The sequence below is a fragment of the Camelina sativa genome, chromosome 11, assembly GCF_030686135.1.
Source record: "Camelina sativa cultivar CO46 ecotype springtype chromosome 11, ASM3068613v1".
NCBI classification, from domain to species: Eukaryota; Viridiplantae; Streptophyta; class Magnoliopsida; order Brassicales; family Brassicaceae; genus Camelina; species Camelina sativa.
In genome coordinates, this window is record NC_141890.1 from 15,231,139 (window position 1) to 15,249,669 (window position 18,531).

At 36.7% G+C, this 18,531-nt stretch overlaps 1 protein-coding gene and 1 long non-coding RNA gene across 6 annotated transcripts; one reads left to right on the forward strand and one right to left on the reverse strand.

Moving 5' to 3' along the window:
• Nucleotides 1-343: 343 nt before the first annotated feature.
• Nucleotides 344-14,701, forward strand: LOC109127146 (uncharacterized). Of its 5 annotated transcripts, none has more exons than XR_015572906.1 (3): nucleotides 344-650; nucleotides 732-1,540; nucleotides 10,842-11,169. XR_015572906.1 is itself a non-coding variant. In XM_087476019.1 (3 exons), the coding sequence occupies exon 3, from the start codon at nucleotides 2,276-2,278 to the stop codon at nucleotides 3,194-3,196; it is 921 nt and encodes a 306-aa protein (XP_087332145.1). In that variant the 5' UTR covers nucleotides 354-650; nucleotides 732-1,540; the 3' UTR covers nucleotides 3,197-4,195. The 5 variants fall into 5 exon arrangements, 2 of the variants coding, with proteins under 2 accessions (XP_087332145.1, XP_087332144.1); XM_087476019.1 differs by lacking the exon at nucleotides 10,842-11,169 and adding an exon at nucleotides 2,276-4,195 and having other exon boundaries at nucleotides 354-650; XR_015572907.1 differs by lacking the exon at nucleotides 10,842-11,169 and adding an exon at nucleotides 14,474-14,701 and having other exon boundaries at nucleotides 382-650; nucleotides 732-834.
• LOC109127147 (uncharacterized) lies at nucleotides 3,196-4,532 on the reverse strand. Its single transcript, XR_002033817.2, has 2 exons — nucleotides 4,328-4,532; nucleotides 3,196-3,394 (listed from the first exon to the last, which is right to left on the reverse strand). It is a non-coding gene; the product is annotated as an uncharacterized LOC109127147 (long non-coding RNA).
• Nucleotides 14,702-18,531: the final 3,830 nt, after the last annotated feature.

The window sequence follows — 18,531 nt, forward strand, 5'->3', positions numbered from 1 at the left end:
TTAATGCCAATTTGCTTAAATCATATGCATCCTCGTTGATAATTCTTGTATAATAGTACTGACTTGCAAAACTGACACGTTCTACTTTTCTATGTTGGGTCTAATTTCACTACAGGAAATAAAGGTATTAATAGTAATATAATATACCGTGTTTAATGATTATGCTATAATTGATTTCTGAAAAACCTTTTATAGCGTTTTCGAAAAAACAAACGTTATGGTAGATAACCGCGAAAATATTTTATAGTGGCGTCTAATTTTTGATTCTACAATAGCAATTAATAATTAAAACGCCACTGTAGAGGTGACCGGGAAAGTGAAATTTACATTGCCTCCAAAACAAATTTCTAGGTATTATACCAAAAGAAAAAAATGAAAAATAAAAGAAAATTAGAGGAGAAATATATCGATTCGGTTAAACACTATTGACTATTTTTTTCTCTCTTCTTTCTTCTCTCTGAAACTCGATCTGAATTAAACTTAATTGGAAACCCTCACACTCGATCCCAATTTGTTTGTCTCTTCTTTCACTTTCGTTCTCTCTCAATCCGTCTTAGCCTCAATTCCTCACTGTCTCAATCCCTCTCAGTCTTAATCGTCACATGGATCGATCCAAATGAAATTGGTGAGATCAAAAGTGACACATAAAGGTAAAATATGTTTGATTGTTTGTTATCTGTAATGGATCCCAATTGGGTTTGATCCGTTTATGTTGTATTGCTCTTTTGCAGGAAGATTTCAGTTATTCCTTATTAAAACCTCTCTTGCTTCAACGATTCCTCTCCTCCAGTGGTCGAAGACTCCGCTTGATTTGGGAATTGACTATGAGATATGGTACGTACATATCAGAAACTTGACTATTTTTCCGACTTCAAATAAACACCAGGGCTTAAATAAAATTGACTATGAGATATGTTATCAAATAAATATAATTATGTTGGCAAATACTCTAGTATATCAATTTATCACAAATTAAAAATTAATCTAGTAATTAGAAAAATTAACATAAGGAAAATTATTAAAATACAAATAAACAGTTGTAAAACATTTGGAGTGGATCTTCCATAACCGGTCCATCCATGGTCCATAGACGGCCCATGTACGTTCAAGACAATAGGCCCATCGGCCACCTCCTTTATACTTAGTCGGTTTAGTTTCCTAAAGTGATAAGGCTTTGTCTTTCACTATATATGTATGATTATCGAACATAATAAGAATAAGAAGAGAAAACCTCCTTCGAGTTTCTCTAGTTTACAACACGTTATCAGCACGAAATTCTAAAACCAGCTGAGAAAATTCATTACCTTAAAACCCTAAAAACCGCCACCCACAAAGTTCTTGCTCGTCCAAGTCCAACGATCAGTTCTCATCCGTGTTCGCGGCTAGTTCTTGTTCGGAGATCTGTTCATGGTCAAGCTTTGCTCGGTTCGTCTGCTTACCCAGTTCGAGGTTCGTGGTTCGTGGTTCGTGGATCAACTCAAGGTACAACCGAGGTCTATAGCTCCCGGTTCAATTCCAGTCAACCCCAAATCGGTGGAAGGTAAGATCAAACCCTCTTAAAACCTATAAATCGAACTTGATCTCTTAATTTATTGGAACCCTAAAACTACAAGTAAACAATCAACAAACAAGTTCTTATGCTTTGAAATCCTAAAACCCTATAACTTTAAAACTTTAAAATCGGTTGTTACAGGTTGTTTAGATTGTTTGCAATTAAACTGTTTATGATATAATTAAAATCTGGTTGTGTTTGATTGTTTGCTTGATGCATAAGAACCCTAGAACTAAACCATTAAATCCAAAATTCATATAGAAAAATATAAAGCTGTTTGTTCTAGGTTGTTAGAATCCGATCTTGTTTGATTGTTTTGCTAAAAATCGAAACCCTAAAATCCTAATTAAAATCGGAAATATTCTATGCTTGCATAAAAAAATAAATTAGGATAACTTCTAAATAATTATAGTCATTATCTTAAAAGCTTAAGAAAATATTATGTTGTTATCCCATGTTAAGAAAAAAGAAATTTAATCTAAGAAAAGGAAAACTTAAGTAAAAGGAAATCTTTGCATGCTAGTATCTAGGATTGTTGTCTCATGCATATTGAACCACGAAAATTTGAGTATAAATATAGTGGCATGGTTCGGTCTCAAATACCGCATGATCCTAAGTGATTGGCATGGTTCGGTCTCAAATACTGCATGACCTTAAATTGTTGCATAGTACGGTCTCAAATACCGCATGCTAATGATCGGATGTTTGTTATGTATTATTCAGATGGCAAAGCTAAACAACCTCTCCTATGCTGCCCTTAATGCTTCTGGAGATAATTACTTGCAATGGGCTTTGGACACTAAGATCCATCTGAAATCAAAGGATTTATGCGAATGCATTGAGGATGAGGTTGAATGTGCAGAAAAGGATAAGTACAAGGCAATAATGCACATACGCCACCACCTTGCTGAGAGTCTCAAGAACCAGTACCTCACTATTGAAGATCCTCTTGACCTTTGGACAAAGCCGAAAGGCAGATATGGACACCAAAAGACGGTGCTCCTACCAAAGACTCAATTTGATTGGAAAAACCTAAGGATCCAGGACTACAAATCCGTGGATGAGTATAACTCAGAGCTATTTAAGATAGTCTCAATCCTAAGGTTATGTGGTACAGAGGTTACTGAGAAGGATCTGCTAGAGAAAACATTCTCTACCTTTCACTCCAATAACATACTGCTTCAACAACAATATCGTGAAAAGGGGTTTAAGACATATGCAAACCTTATCTCTTGTTTGCTGCTAGCTGAGCAGAACAATGAGCTATTGATGATGAATAGTGCATTGAGACCTCCTGGTACTGCTCCACTACCAAAAGTTCACAAGGTAGACATGACAAAGAAAAACCCTCAAGAGCCTAAAGAGCCGAAAGAGACTAAGGAGTCTAACTATGTCCATAGGGACAAGTATGGCTGTAACGCCCCCGAACCGTCCTATGACCGGACAATCCAACGGACAGTCACGGGACGCTACTATGGGAACTGCACTGGGGTGTTCCAGCCGAGGGACAGAAGCTGCAGACTTCCCAACCGGTTCTTCCTAGCACAATTCCGCCCGCGACCACTTAGGCTTTGCAACCCTCGCGGCCTGGTGCGTTGTGTTGGCCCGGACAAAGCTAGTACCAGTCGAACTCACACAAAATAAATAAAACAACTTCAATACTTTCATTACTTAACGAAAAAGTTCACAAAACATTCATAACATTTTTGGTACCAGGCCTAGAGCCAAAAAGCGATAACTTAGATTACACCAACAAAACACCTTGCAAAGGCAATCCAAAACTACACTGGCTGGCCTAACGTCCTGCGCTCCCCTCTAAGGCTTTTCCCCCACTAAAGTTACCTACAAAACAAATTATAGTCTTGAGTGCTAAACACTCAGTGAGTTCGGAAACCTAACAAGAAACCAAACCCAACCCCAACCCCAGCAAGCAACACAGAACATGCAAGCTAACTAACAACAACTACATGCAGCACTCAAATGCAACATGCAAGCCAAATGCAAGAAAAACTAGCAAGATAAATATGCAAGTTTGTCAAGCAACAAGTATACTATCAAAGTATACGCATGCGGAAGCTAACAACTGTTCTTCATCTTCAAGTCCAAGGGCCCTTCATTCCTTCACTCCACCACTTCATCACTTCGTTACTTCCCCCATACCCGTGAACACCTATACTCATAGCCACAGAGGCACGCGAGCATAGAACATCACATGTGAGTCCCTCTCTACAGGCGCTCTCGCCTACACCGTCATGTAGTACTCGGCCCTAGGCAGCAACCCAGTCTCTCCGAGTCTTCGTAATCTGCCCCGATTACGGCCTTAGGGAAGTCTTCTCCTGTACAACCTCAACACACAAGCTACAAACTTGCAAAGCACACAAGCTACAAACAACAACAGGCGGTGCACACAAAGCAACCTGCAACAATAACAACATGCAAGCACACAAGCCATATGCAACAACTACACTAACATGCAATGCACACAAGCAAACATGCAACAATAACAACATGCAAAGCACACAAGCCACATGCAACCAGAAACAAGCAACAAAGAAACTAGAAATAAATCTAGAGACTAAGTGCTAGACACAACTTCACACCAACATGCAAGGAACAAAGAAAACGAGACTTATCTATCTAGAACTCAATCTAGAAGAAAAGAATCGAATCTACCCCAACACCCACAAAAATGCCTAGATTTAAACCGTAAATCCTATGCAAAAACAATTAAAAACCCCATCTATCATGTGCCATATCACATGCATCGAAACTCACCTGGCTTGGCTGAGAAGAACAAAATCTAATCAGACTTCTAGCAAGGACTTGACGCGAACAGCTCCTATAGCGGCACTTGGCTAACAACTCGCGGAAGAGAAACTCTAAGGAAAGAACTCTCTCTCTCTTTCTTTCTCTAACTTCTCTTACTCTCTCTAACTTCTCTTACTCTCTCCTTTACTCTAACTTAGCAAGAGAAACGAAAATCTCTCTTAACACACACTAAGGCCTCCTGTTTATAGTGGAGAGTGTGAGTTTGGTTGGTTTGGGCGAGCCAATGCATGTGGAGCATTTGTTCCTCTTTGATGCCACCAATTTTTACATGTTTTACACTTGTAGAAGATGCAAAACATTTGTCCAACGAAATCTCCTTTGTTCCCCACTCACTCTTGCATGAAATATTATTGGCCACCTTTTAGAAAGACAAATAATTATGTCCTTCACTCTTCCTTGCATGAAATTTTATTGGCCAACTCATAAAGGAAAAATTCCTTTTGTCTCCCACTCACTTCAACTTTAGATTAATTTAACTCTTAGTGGAAAATTCCACTTAGGCTAAATTAGTGATTAATTTAATCACTTAGTGGAAACTCCACTAACTCCACTTTTAATATTTAAATCGCCCTCCTTAGTGGGTTCCTTCCCACTCTCGCTTCCCATCCACAACACGGCCCTTGTCCACTCGGTGTTCGCCTAGTACGTCCGGTACGGTACATGGTACGTGGTACATAGTACCATCGGCCATCTCTCGGTCCGTCCAGAATTTCTCGGACACTTCTTTAGTAATTCTTCTACCTTCCTTCCTTGCCTTCTTTTCATGTCCTTTCCAGGTCCTTTGGCCAGGGGTTTTTATTTTAAAAATTTACCCCATGGTGAGGGTCACTACAATGGCCATGGAAACCGATTCGGGTTCGATCGTGGTCGGGGTAGAGGCCGCGGGACATTTAAACCGCAATATAAGACCAAGTCCACTTGCCATAGATGTAGTATGGAGAACCATTGGATAAAGACTTGCAGAACTCCTAAGCACCTTGTTGATCTCTATCAAGAGAATTTGAAGAAAAATCCAGAAGCTAATCTGGTTCATCTCGATGGTGAAGGTGATTTCGACCGTGAGAAGGATGACCTATTAGATTATAATACCTCTGATTGTTTAGGAGAGAATAATTAAACTCAAATGTGGTCTTGATTTAATTTTATGTTTTATGTTATGCATTTGATTGAATTATTATTTTGGATAATATATTTTGCTTGTTTTATTACTTTAAAGTTTAAAACATAAAATCTTGTCTATATTAGAATTGGCTGAGGACAAGAACATCCTTGTGGTGGATAGTGGATCCAGCCATACAATTTTGAAGGATAATAAATATTTTATTAATCTCATTATGAAAAATGTCAATGTTAGTACAATTAAAGGTATAGTAAGCCTAATTGAAGGCTACGGCCAGGCTAATATTTTGCTACCAATGACACACATATTGAAATAAGTGATGCCTTGTATTCACCCAGATCAAAGAGAAGTTTATTGAGTTTTAAGGACATTCGTTTGAATGGTTTCCATGTTGAGACAAAGGGTGAAGGAAACAAAGAGTTTCCATATATTACAGAAATCACCCAAGGACATAAGAAAGTCCTAGAAGCTATACCTGCACTAGCCACTGGTCTCTACCATGCTAGGATTGATATGATAGAAGCTAACTTGGCAATGAATAATATGTTCAATGAACAATTCACTTTATGGCATGACCGATTTGGCCATCCGGGTTTTAACATGATGCGTAAGCTAATAAAGAATTCTAATGGGCACACTCTTAAAGAGAGAAAAGTTATCCCTAAACATCTCACGTGTGTAGCATGTGCACAAAGAAAACTTATTATAATGCCATCACCAGCAAAAGTAAATAAAGAAACTTTGCATTTTCTGGAAAGGATACAAGGAGACATATGTGGACCTATACACCCTCCTTGTGGGACATTTAGATATTTCATGGTCCTTATTGACGCATCGACCAGATGGTCGCATGTTTGCTTATTGTCAACTAGAAACCTTGCGTTTGCTAGATTGCTGGCCCAAATTATACGTCTGCGAGCCCACTTTCCAGATTTCCCACTTAAGACTATACGTCTAGACAATGCTGGTGAATTTACATCCCAAGCGTTTAATGATTATTGTATGTCCATGGGGGTGAGTGTGGAACATCCCATGGCACATGTCCATACACAAAATGGATTAGCTGAATCTTTTATTAAACGTATTCAATTGATTGCTTGGCCATTGCTTATGAGGTCGAAGCTTCCTGTGTCGGCTTGGGGACACACAGTATTACATGTAGTTGAGCTTATACGCATCAGGCCATCTAGTGAACATAAGTATTCACCATCCCAATTATTAATGGGTCATGAGCCAGACATATCCCATCTCAAAACATTCGGCTGTGCCATTTATGTACCGATTGCTCCACCACAAAAAACTAAGATGGGACCTCAAAGGAGGATGGGAATATATGTTGGATACGATTCTCCCACCATTATTAAGTATCTTGAGCCAACTACGGGTGATTTATTTAAGGCCAGATACGCGGATTGTCAGTTTGCTGAATCCGAATTTCCTATGTTGGGTGGAGAGAATAACAAGCTGGTCAAAGAGATATCATGGAATCAAACATCCTTAAATTGGCAAGATCCTCGGACTCTAGCATGTGATGCAGAGGTCCAAAAGATTATACATTTGCACAAGCTAGCTATTCAATTGCCAGATTCATTTGATGACCCAAAGAGAGTAACAAAATCGTACATACCAGCTTGTAATGCACCATTACGTATTGATGTTCAGAAGGAACACAATAATCAAGTTGCTACAGATTCTAAGGCCCGTTTGAAACGTGGTAGACCATTAGGTTCCAAAGATAAGAATCCTCAGAAGTCTAAGAAAGATGCAAAACAGACCGAGGTTAAGGAAATTACAGACATGGTCGCGGAAAATCCTAAGGTACCGAATGAGGTTTGGGACGCTGAACCTCAAGGACCTGAAGCTGTTGATAATAATGAGATCTCAATCAATTATATCATGTCTGGAATACAATGGAACCGAAAAGATGTCGATATCGATGAAATATTTGCATACAAGGTAGCACTTGAGATAAATGAGGATCATGAACCCACATCTATACTAGAGTGCACTCAAAGTAAAGATTGGTTAAAATGGAAAGAAACCATTGACGTGGAGTTAAACTCTTTAAAGAAGAGGAATGTGTTTGGTCCGATCTTAAGGACACCATTCGATATAAAGCCAGTTGGACATAAGTGGGTCTTTGTAAGAAAGAGAAATGAGAATAATGAAATCGTGAGATATAAGGCACGGCTTGTGGCACAAGGATTCTCTCAAAGACCAGGAATAGATTATGAGGAGACATACTCCCCTGTGATGGATGCAATGACTTTTAGATATTTGCTAAGTCTGGCTATAAGAGAAAAACTGGATTTGCGGTTAATGGATGTTGTAACCGCATATTTATATGGTCCACTGGAAAATGAGATTTATATGAGATTACCAGAGGGTATTAAGCTCAAAGATAAGAGTGGTTCTCGAGAACAATACTGCATAAGGCTAGACAAATCCCTTTATGGACTGAAACAACGTGGGAGAATATGGTACAATAGATTAAGTGAGTACATAGCCAAAGACGGCTATAAGAATGATCCCATCAGTCCATGTATTTTTATAAAGAAGTTTGCAAACAAAGAGTTTGTAATCATAGCAGTATATGTGGATGATTTGAATATCCTAGGAACCTTTGGGGAAATCACCCAAACAGTTGAATATCTCAAGAAAGAGTTTGAAATGAAAGACCTAGGTAAAACTAAGTTATGTTTGGGATTGCAGCTTGAGTACATAAATGATGAAATCCTTGTGCATCAAATGGCATATACTGAAAAGGTACTCAAGAGGTTTAATATGGACCAAGCTCACCCATTGACTAGCCCAATGGTTGTAAGGAGCCTTGATTTGGATAAAGATCCATTCGGTCCAAAGAAGGACGATGAAGAGATTCTCGGTCCGGAAGTGTCATACCTCAGTGCTATAGGAGCGTTAATGTTCTTGGCTAGCCACACTAGACCGGACATATGTTTTGCCGTGAACCTCTTAGCAAGATTCAGTTCTTGTTCGACCCAAAGGCACTGGAACGGTATCAAACATGTGTTGCATTACCTACAAGGAACGCTTGATTTGGGTTTATATTAAACTAACTATAACAATTAAGGTTTAGTTGGTTTTGCTGATGCAGATTACTTATCGGATCCACATAATTCAAAGTCTCAAACCGGCTATGTGTTTACACACGGTGGTACCGCGATTTTGTGGCGTTCTATGAAGCAAAGCATTGTGGCCACTTCATCTAATCACGCGGAGATTCTAGAAATTCACGAAGCCAGCCGTGAATGTGTTTGGTTGAGATCGATGATTCAACATATCAGGACAGATTGTGGCATGGCCGACGATAAGGAAGCAACAGTTATATATGAGGACAATACGGCTTGCATCGCACAACTCAAGGAAGGATACATCAAGGGAGATCGGACGAAGCACATTTTGCCAAAGTTCTTCTTCACACATGAAATACAAAAGGTCGGAGAAGTTCAAGTGGTACAAGTTCAATCATGCGTCAACTCAGCCGATCTCTTCACCAAGTCATTGCCGACATCGACATTCAGGAAGCTCACGCACCAGATTGGAATGCGGAGACTTAAGGACTTTTAGTGATGCTTGGAACAGGGGGAGAAATGCGTGCTGTACTCTTTTTCCTTCACCATGGTTTTGTCCCATTGGGTTTTCCTGGTAAGGTATTAATGAGGTAGCACCCCCAAGCGTATTGCACCGATCCCTTAGCATCGACACGGTTATGTCATCCAAGGGGGAGTGTTGTAAAACACTTGGAGTAGATCTTCCATAACCGGTCCATCCATGGTCCATACATGGCCCATGTACGCCAAGACAATAAGGCCCTTCGACCACCTCCTTTGTACTTAGTCGGTTTAGTTTCCTAAAGTGATAAAGCTTTGTCCTTCACTATATATGTATGATTATCGAACATAATAAGAATAAGAATACAAAATCTCCTTTGAGTTTCTCTAGTTTACAACATAAACAAACTTGTTTCTGATTGGCTAATTCTTAAAGATGAGGATCAAACCTCATTTGATATCCACCGTTCATAAAAGTTAAATCAACGGACATATTTACTTCTTTTACTTCTCTACCTCTAAACATTATATCCTCTTCTACCTCGAGATGCACACGTCTCTATGAGATCTTTGGCTTCCTTCCCTCTCTCATAGCCATGGCTGCTTTCACTTGTACTTCTCGCCCTCCAGTTTCTCTCTGTTCGAATGGGATCTTTACCATCGGCTTCACACTCTGTTCACCTTGTATCCGTCTTTCTCACTCTCCAGCTTTGTTGACCTCGATTCATCCTAGGGTATGTCTTCTCTGTCCTCCTTATTTGTTGTTTTCTTCATTCGTTCTAGCTTCTGCTCAATTTTAGATCTTTCGGTTGGTTATGAGCTGATATGGATTTGAAATATGACTCATTTAACTTTGTTGAATTTTCGTATTGGGTTTTTAATATAATTATCATTCACGCAGAAATTGCTAAAAATTAAGACCCATGTTCTTAAGGATATTAAAGAAGATGTTTCGAGGAAGAAGTTTCAATGGAAGAAGAAGAAGTTTCAATTGCTGTAGATGTTTTTTTTTGTAACCAAAAAGCCTAATGGGCTCTATGAAACCACAAAACAATTCAAGGCAATAAGTCCAATTGGATGTGTAATGTCTTACGTATATAATTATTTTTGTAAACTTTTTACTTTTTTTGTAAAATTACCAGTTTTATATTAATAAATATCTCATTTATCTCACATATTAGCAAATAACCAAATTAATAATATATATTAATTTGTACAAATACGATATAAAAACACAAAACAGTCTACATATAACAAAACTGCTATTATAGTTTTACAAAAAAATGGTAGAATTAAATAGATTAACAGCAAATAATAATGCTATTGTCTAATAAAAGATTGCATACAAAAAACCGCTATATTATTGAATATTTCGATAACACTTTTAAAAAATGTTATGTAAAGTGTCAAACCTATTATAATGGGAGCAGACATAGCGTTTTCTACACTGTTGTAGATCGTTAGATAGCGGTTTTTCTTCTAGTTAAAATTGATTTATATAACACAAGAGATGTCCCTTCATGTTACGTTTGGATTTTTATTTATTTTGAGTTTCCAATATGAGTTATGGTTACGGCACCATCACTATAACATGTGAGTGACTTCTCACTTCTTTTTTTTGTTACTTGTGTTTTGATAATTGAATTAAAACTGTTTACTTAAAAGGTTTGATGCGTATATGCAGTGACACTGTAGACAGGGTTATTTTCCTTGGAGTAATTACATATCTTCTGCAAAACCATACTAAACTTCTACTCTCTGTTTACAGAAGCTACAAAAGATTTTGAAGAACTAAGGCATTCAACCTCAAGCAAAAATGATGAAGTGATCGTTGAACAAGAACCTAATAGAAAGAGCTGAATAGATTAGAGAAGAGTAGTTAATGTTTTTGTATACATTGAAAAATAAAAAAAAATTATTTAAATTATAAAGATTTTTGTTTATATTTTTTTGTCACTTTTTAAAAAACTTTTAGCTACAACACTATAGACATATCTTCCCGCTATAGATATATCTTCCCAATTTGTAACAAGTTTATGACAAGTAACTGGGTAGCTTCTTGTGAGGATATTAGCCACAAAATTTTGTAACTTTTTGAATCTAGTTGGTACTAATATTTCTGTAACATCCGCGAACCAGATATTGCATTTTTGGTCTGAGTGTCGATCGACACCATGGGTGTATCGATCGACAGCAACAATTTCGGTTTTGACAGGTTTGTTTTAATTGATGTTTGGTTCGGTTTGATTTAATTAGAAATCCCTAAACCGCATATATAAGAGAGGAAGCGGCGAAAGTGAGGGTTTGGGGGGGGGGGGGGATGTTTTGTCGCCGTTGAGTGAGAAAAGAGAGAAAGAAGAGAGAAAACGTTGGAGAGTGTTCTTGAGAGATTTTGGCTTGTTTTTGGTGGTTTTTGGTGAGATCTGTAGCTGTGGAAGGGAGAGTTGTTGCTGGGAACGAAAGAGAAGCTTATGAAGGTGTTGTTTCCATCGTTTCTCAACTAAATCTTCCTGCAAAAGAGGTGAGTGCTTGACCATGGCTGATCTAAGCCTGAGATCTCTTGCGCATTTATGAGATTGATGAGCAGCGTGTTTTAGGAGTTTTCTGGACTTGGGTGTCATCATTTTCATCGATTATATCCTGGTTTATTCTAAGAGTGCTGAGGAGCATGTATTGCATTTGAGAGCAGTTCTGGAGAAGTTGCTGGAGCAGAGATTGTTTGCTAAGCTGAGCAAGTGTAGTTTCTTGCAGCGTGAGATGGGTTTTCTGGGTTACATTGTTTCTGCAGAGGGGGTTTCTGTAAATCCGGAGAAGTTTTAGGCTATCTGAGTTTGGCCTAGACCGCAGAATGCCACAGAGATCAGAAGTTTTCTTGGGTTGACAGGTTATTACAGGAGGTTTGTGCAGGGGTTTGCGAGCAGAGCACGTCCGATGATTAAGTTGACAGGGAAGGATGTTCCTTTTGTTTGGTCACAGGAGTGAGAGGAGGGCTTTACAAGCCTAAAGGAGATGTTGACTACTACACCAGTGATGGCTTTGCCTGAGCAGGGAGAACCCTATGTGGTTTATACAGACGCATCCAGAATTGGTTTGGGATGTGTGTTGATGCAGCATGGGAAGGTGATTGCCTATGCTTCGCGGCAGTTGCGGAAGCATGAGGACAACTATCCAAATCATGACTTGGAAATGGCAGCAGTAGTATTTGCTCTGAAGATTTGGAGGTCTTATCTGTATGGCGGGGAGGTACAGGTATTTACAGATCACAAGAGTTTGAAGTATATTTTTACTCAGCCTGAGCTGAATTTGAGGCAGAGGCGTTGGATGGAGTTAGTAGTAGATTATGATCTGGACATAGCTTACCATCCTGGTAAATCTAACCTAGTTACAGATGCCTTGAGTCGGAAGCGGGCGGCTTCGGCTAAGGAGCAGGATATGGAGGCGTTGGTAGGTGAGATTAGTGCATTGAGGTTGTGTGTTATCTCACAGGAACCTTTGGGATTGGAGGCAGCTGATCGAGCGAATTTGTTGAGCAGAGTGCGGTTGGCTCAGGAGAGTGATGAGGGGCTGGTGATTGCCTCTAAGGTTGCGGGTTCTAAGTGTCAGGTCTCTGCTAATGGGATTATCCTTGTGCATGGCCGAGTCTGTGTGCCCAAGGGTGAGGATCTGAGGCAGGAGATACTGAGGGAGGCTCATTCGAGCAAGTTCTCCATTCATCCAGGAGCGACCAAGATGTACCGTGACCTCAAGCGGTATTATCACTGGGTCAGGATGAAGAAAGACGTAGCCGACTGGGTTGTGAAGTGTGACACTTGCCAGCTAGTGAAGGCGGAGCATCAGGTTCCTGTTGGATTATTGCAGAGTTTGCCGATTCCAGAGTGGAAGTGGGATATGATCACGATGGATTTCGTGGTGGGATTTCCTGTGTCGAGGACGTTTGATGCGATTTGGGTCATTGTGGACCGTTTAACTAAGTCTGCGCACTTTCTGGCCATCAAGAAAACTGATGGAGCAGCGGTTTTGGCCAAGAAGTACGTGAGGGAGATAGTCAGACTGCATGGTGTGCTTGCTAGTATTGTGTTTGATAGAGATTCCAAGTTCACCTCGGTGTTCTGGAAGGCGTTTCAGGCAGAGATGGGCACGAAGGTGCATATGAGTACAGCCTATCATCCTCAGACGGACGGTCAGTCGGAGAGGACGATCCAGACTTTAGAGGATTTACTGAGGATGTGCGTGTTGGATTGGGGTGGTCATTGGGCAGATCATTTGAGCTTGGTGGAGTTTGCTTATAACAACAGCTACCAAGCGTGTATTGGGATGGCTCCTTATGAGGCATTATATCAGAGGTCGTGTTGTACATCGTTATGTTGGACTCAGGTGGGGGAGAGGAGCATTTATGGTGCGGATTTTGTTCAGGAGACCTCGGAGAAGATTTGGGTTCTGAGGCTGAACATGACGGAAGCTCTGGATCGGCAGAAAAGCTATGCTTATAAGAGGAGGAAGGATCTTGAGTTTCAGTTTGGTGATAGAGTGTACCTCAAGATGGCCATGTTGCGGGGTCCGAACAGTTCATTGACAGAGACTAAGTTGAGTCCGAGGTACATGGGTCTGTTCAGAGACAGTGGCATACCGGCTGGAGTTGCCTGAGGTTATGCGTGCGTTCCACAAGGTATTTTATGTGTTGATGCTGAGGAAGTTTCTTCACGAGGGTGATCGGTTGTTGGCTAAGATTCCTGAGGATCTTCAGCCCAACATGACCTTGGAGGCGAGACCGTTGAGGGTGCTCGAGAGGAGAGTCAAGGAACTTTGGAAGAAGAAGATTCCTTTGATGAGAGTCCTGTGGGACTGTGATGGAGTAGAGGAGCAGACTTGGGAGTCAGAGGCGAGGTTGAAGGCAAGGTTTAAGAAGTGGTTTGAGAAGCAGGCCGCGACTTGAGCTTGTCTAGCCGGGTCCAAGTTGTAGTCCGTGGCTGGAGCGGGTACGGAGTATTCCAGCCCATCTCTCTTGATACTTGGTCGCTTAGGGGTGGTTGGTTGTGCGACTAAGTACCAAGATGAGGTGGTGCTCGGGATCCGGGTTGACGGCTTGGATTGTTGTATCTTATTTTCTTATGTATTTCCGTGGAGGTTGTAACGATTATGACATTTTTTTTAGATTAATAAGATGAGTATATTTTTCTTTATGTTTGACTGTTGTTGTCATGCACCACCAACCTGGTGTCGGTCGACACCAATCTTATTCGATGTTGAGTTTTGCCTTGTTTGATGAGTTGTTTGTGTTTATTTGTTTAGTTTAACAATGGAATCTCAATTGCTTGTGTGTATAGCCCAGTAGATGGGAGGATGGTCTCACTGAGTGTTTATGACAATATTCATGCATCTCAATATGTGTTTGTGGTGCAGGTAAAGGCAAAGTGTGATCGTGGAATCAAGACGATGAGGAGGAGGATGGTTTAGAGGCTTGATTGATTGTGGTCTAGCTATTGTTAGGTTGCTAGTGTCGAGATGATAGAACATTGTAGGATGTTGGAACTTGGTTATTTCATTGTTGGTTCTGGATTATTGCATTGTTGGTTATTGGATTGTTATTGTTAGAATTCTTACTGGTTTAGTGGAATTTGTTTTGTTATCCGCTGTTGTTGATTGTTGCTAGATTGTAGTGGGTATGGGACCACTAGTGAATCAATATTAATATTATAAAATAAATAAAACGGAAAGGGTTGTTTCAATTTCTTACGTAAATTGTAATAAATAGGAGTAGATAAATATAAAATTTAGTAGCAACTTGCGATATATTAATTTATTTCTAATTTGTGGTAATTTATGATAATTTGTTATAAAAGAAAATTTTGTGACGACAAAATAGTTTTAAAAAAAATTTGTAACAAATTTATTTTTGTTACGCATAACCGATTATAACTACACATTTTTTGTAACTATACATTACAACTTTTCTAGTTAATTACTATTAAGTTTGGAAGGGTTATACAAATAATATATAAGATTTTCATGAAGTAGTTATTCTTAAAGAATAGTATTCCGAGTTTGCCGTACCCAAATAATTCAAGTAATAAAAACAGAGAGAAGTGATCCTTTTTTTTAATTGTTTTTTTTTTAAAATAGATGTATACTAGTAATTTTCTTTATACAATAAGATAGGGATTGAAGAAGTTAATAGGGTGTATAGCGCTTATAAGAAGTAACCGTGAAAACTTTTTTTTTTTTTTGAATGAATATATTCAGCTCAAAAAAAAAGTTCCTTTTTACATAGAATGCGTCCTTAGTCCAAAAAGATTTAAATAAATATATAGAAATAGAGTGCTAAGAGTTCAAAAGGAGCTGGGAGAAGCTGGTAGAGTATCGACTACGGAGTAGCAGACGAGCTAAATCACTCCAAATCCGGGAGGAGTACGAACATGTGAAGAAGAGGTGATCTAAAGTCTCCAGCAGAGCCCCACAGAAGACGCAAGAGGGATTAACTCCTCTGTTCCAAGACAACATACGGTCACCAGTGGCTAACCGGTTCCTTGCAGCAAGCCACACCATGAAAGAGTATTTCGGGACAGAGTACGAAAACCAGACACCATGAAAGAGTATTTTGTTCCAACTCTCCAACCGTGAAAACTTTAAATTTATATGTTACTCTATAAATTTTATAAATTTTATGTTCAGTTGAGTTGAGTGAAACAAATTGTGTCATCTTGTTCTACGGCCTTTCACTTTTATTGACCTGTCAACTCATTATAATATCACATTACTTATATATATCTTATATAATATGAAAATGTTTTTTTTCTAATTTTGTCTGTTAATATTACACTTGGCTTTCTATATTTGTAACACATATTTTTCTCGTTAATTTTAAACAAATATTTTTTATATACTTCATTTTATTTGAGTTTTGTTTTTATTTGAGTTTTAATTTATAATAGACTAATTTAAAAGTATAGAAGATGTACTAATATATTAAAAAATCACATTTTATTCAGCAATCATGTATATTGTATTAAAAACAAAACTCAAATAAAATAAAATTGTATTTAATACTCCCTCTGTTTCATAATATAGGATGTTTTAGAGGTTTTTCTTTGTTTCATAATATAAGATGTTTTCAACTTTCTAGGTAACTTTTAGATTACTTGTATATATTTTTATTATTTATTTTATGCAGTCTTGTTTATGATTGGTTGAACTTTTTTTAAGTGGTCATTTCTTAATTTGCGTGTTTTAGTTAAAACATCTTATATTTTGAAACGGACGGAGTATTATATAAGTTACGGTTTGACTATCTTTAAAACGTATGTACTAAAAAAATAAAAAATAAAATATAATGGTATCATAACATAACTTTTAGTTTTATCTTATATAATATGAAAATGTTTTTTTCTAATTTTGTCTGCCAATAAGACACTTGCCAATATATATTTGTGACACATGTCTTTCTCATTAATTTTAAAATAAACATTTTTTATATACTTCATTTTATTTGAGTTTTGTCTTTATTTGAGTTTTAATTTATGATAGACTAATTTAAAAGTATAGAAGATGTACTAATATATTAAAAAATCACATTGTATTCAGCCATCATATATATTGTATTAAATACAAAACTCAAATAAAATAAAATTGTATTTAATATTATATAAGTTACGGTTTGACTATCTTTAAAACGTATGTACTAAAAAAAATTAAAAAAAATATAATGGTATCATAACATAACCTTTAGTTTTAACATATAATATATTTCCTAATGAAAGCATATACCATATAACCTAAAAATAAAACTACTTTTTTTCTTTACTCAAAAAAATAAAACTACTATCAAACCAATTAAAAAGAAAAAAGTTTTTATACTTTTAAAATCAAAATTGAAGCCAAATTAATTTATTATAGACTAATTTAAAAAAAGAAAATATGTTCTAATATATTTAAAATTCACATTTTATTCAATAATCATATATATAGTATTAAAGAGAAAACTCGGATAAAATTAAATTATATTTAATATTCTTTAAGTTACAGTTTTACTGGCTTTAAAACGTATATACTAAAAGAAAATAAAAATAGCATAATTTATTAATCATCTCATGAAATAGTAGAAGACAATAGTTTCACAAAATAATTTAATGGTAATTATACTATTTATTTTAAAATGATTAGAAAAGAGAGGTATTATTGAATATAAAAAGTATTAAATTTGACACACTTCTCTTTTTATGAAATTTATTCAAAATTTTAATGCAAGATATAGTATAAGATATTTCATAAATTTTTATGACATGAGCCATATTTTAATATGCATTATTCAATATTTTTTATATATTAAGAGTGATTACAAGATTAGAGAGTAAACACTAGAGCATATATAAATCCTGAATACACTTATTAATTATTCAAAATAATCAGTGGTGATTCTACTGTTACCTTGTAAAACATATTGTCTAGATTCATAATCTCATTAGTATAGTACAAAATTCAGGTTTTAGAAGTTTAGTTTATTGATTGGATGAATTTGAGTCTGTATGACTTTTTTCTCACATATCTTATTTTAAAATCAACAAAATCTGATGGAAAGTCAACATATAGTTATTATAAGTTCAAATATAGTTAATTAAAAAAATAATTAGATGTAAGTTAAAATAAATTAGAAATGTAGTTATGTCAGAAAAATAATTGGATTGTATATATTATTGATATCAATTTTTCTGATCTTGTCTTCCCTTCCATCTACACCAATTGACAAGTTGGAGAGTTCATTTTTTTTGATAATTAAAAGAACATGATGAGTAAGAATAGAGAAAAAAGACCGAGAAATAACTCATCATCATAGAAGTATAACACATATTAAGCATTCATATAGAGTTTCTAATTCACAAGAAATTTGTTAGGAGACTAACTGAAGAAAATCAAACCGTAGCAACATATTGTGGATTCAAAAATAAAACCAAATATTAAGATTCTGTTAAAGAAAATATAAAGTTGTAAAACCAATCGCAAAAATATTAATATTTATCAATTATTTTTCTTTACGATTAAGACTAAAACATAATTTTTATTTATTTATTTTCATGGTTAGTGAGTTACGATAATTATTATCTGGTTATAGAGATCTAACGAATCATCATATAAGTCTTGATCGCATCCATATATTAAAGTTTTGGAAAATATGTAGGGAAAATGAGATTTATCTGGTAATATTTGTAAACTATTTTCAATACTCAATTTTCATTTTGAATGTATGATATATGGTTTTACACAAATATCATGTGTGCTAAGACTATCTCCAATATATATTCTATGTTTTACTCTAAAATAGAGCATAGTTTTTTTTTCAATGTATCAGTCTAATTATTCTATAAAATAGAGTTAGTGTAAAAAAGTAAAGTTGCATATAGAGTAATCCTACCATTTACTCTATTTTAGAGTAAGATATAGAATATGGTTAGAGCAAATGTTACTCT

Excerpts from the sequence above, each read along its gene's own strand:
- LOC109127146 (XM_087476018.1), top strand. The coding sequence starts at position 2,240 with ATGCTAATGATCGGATGTTTGTTATGTATTATTCAGATGGCAAAGCTA.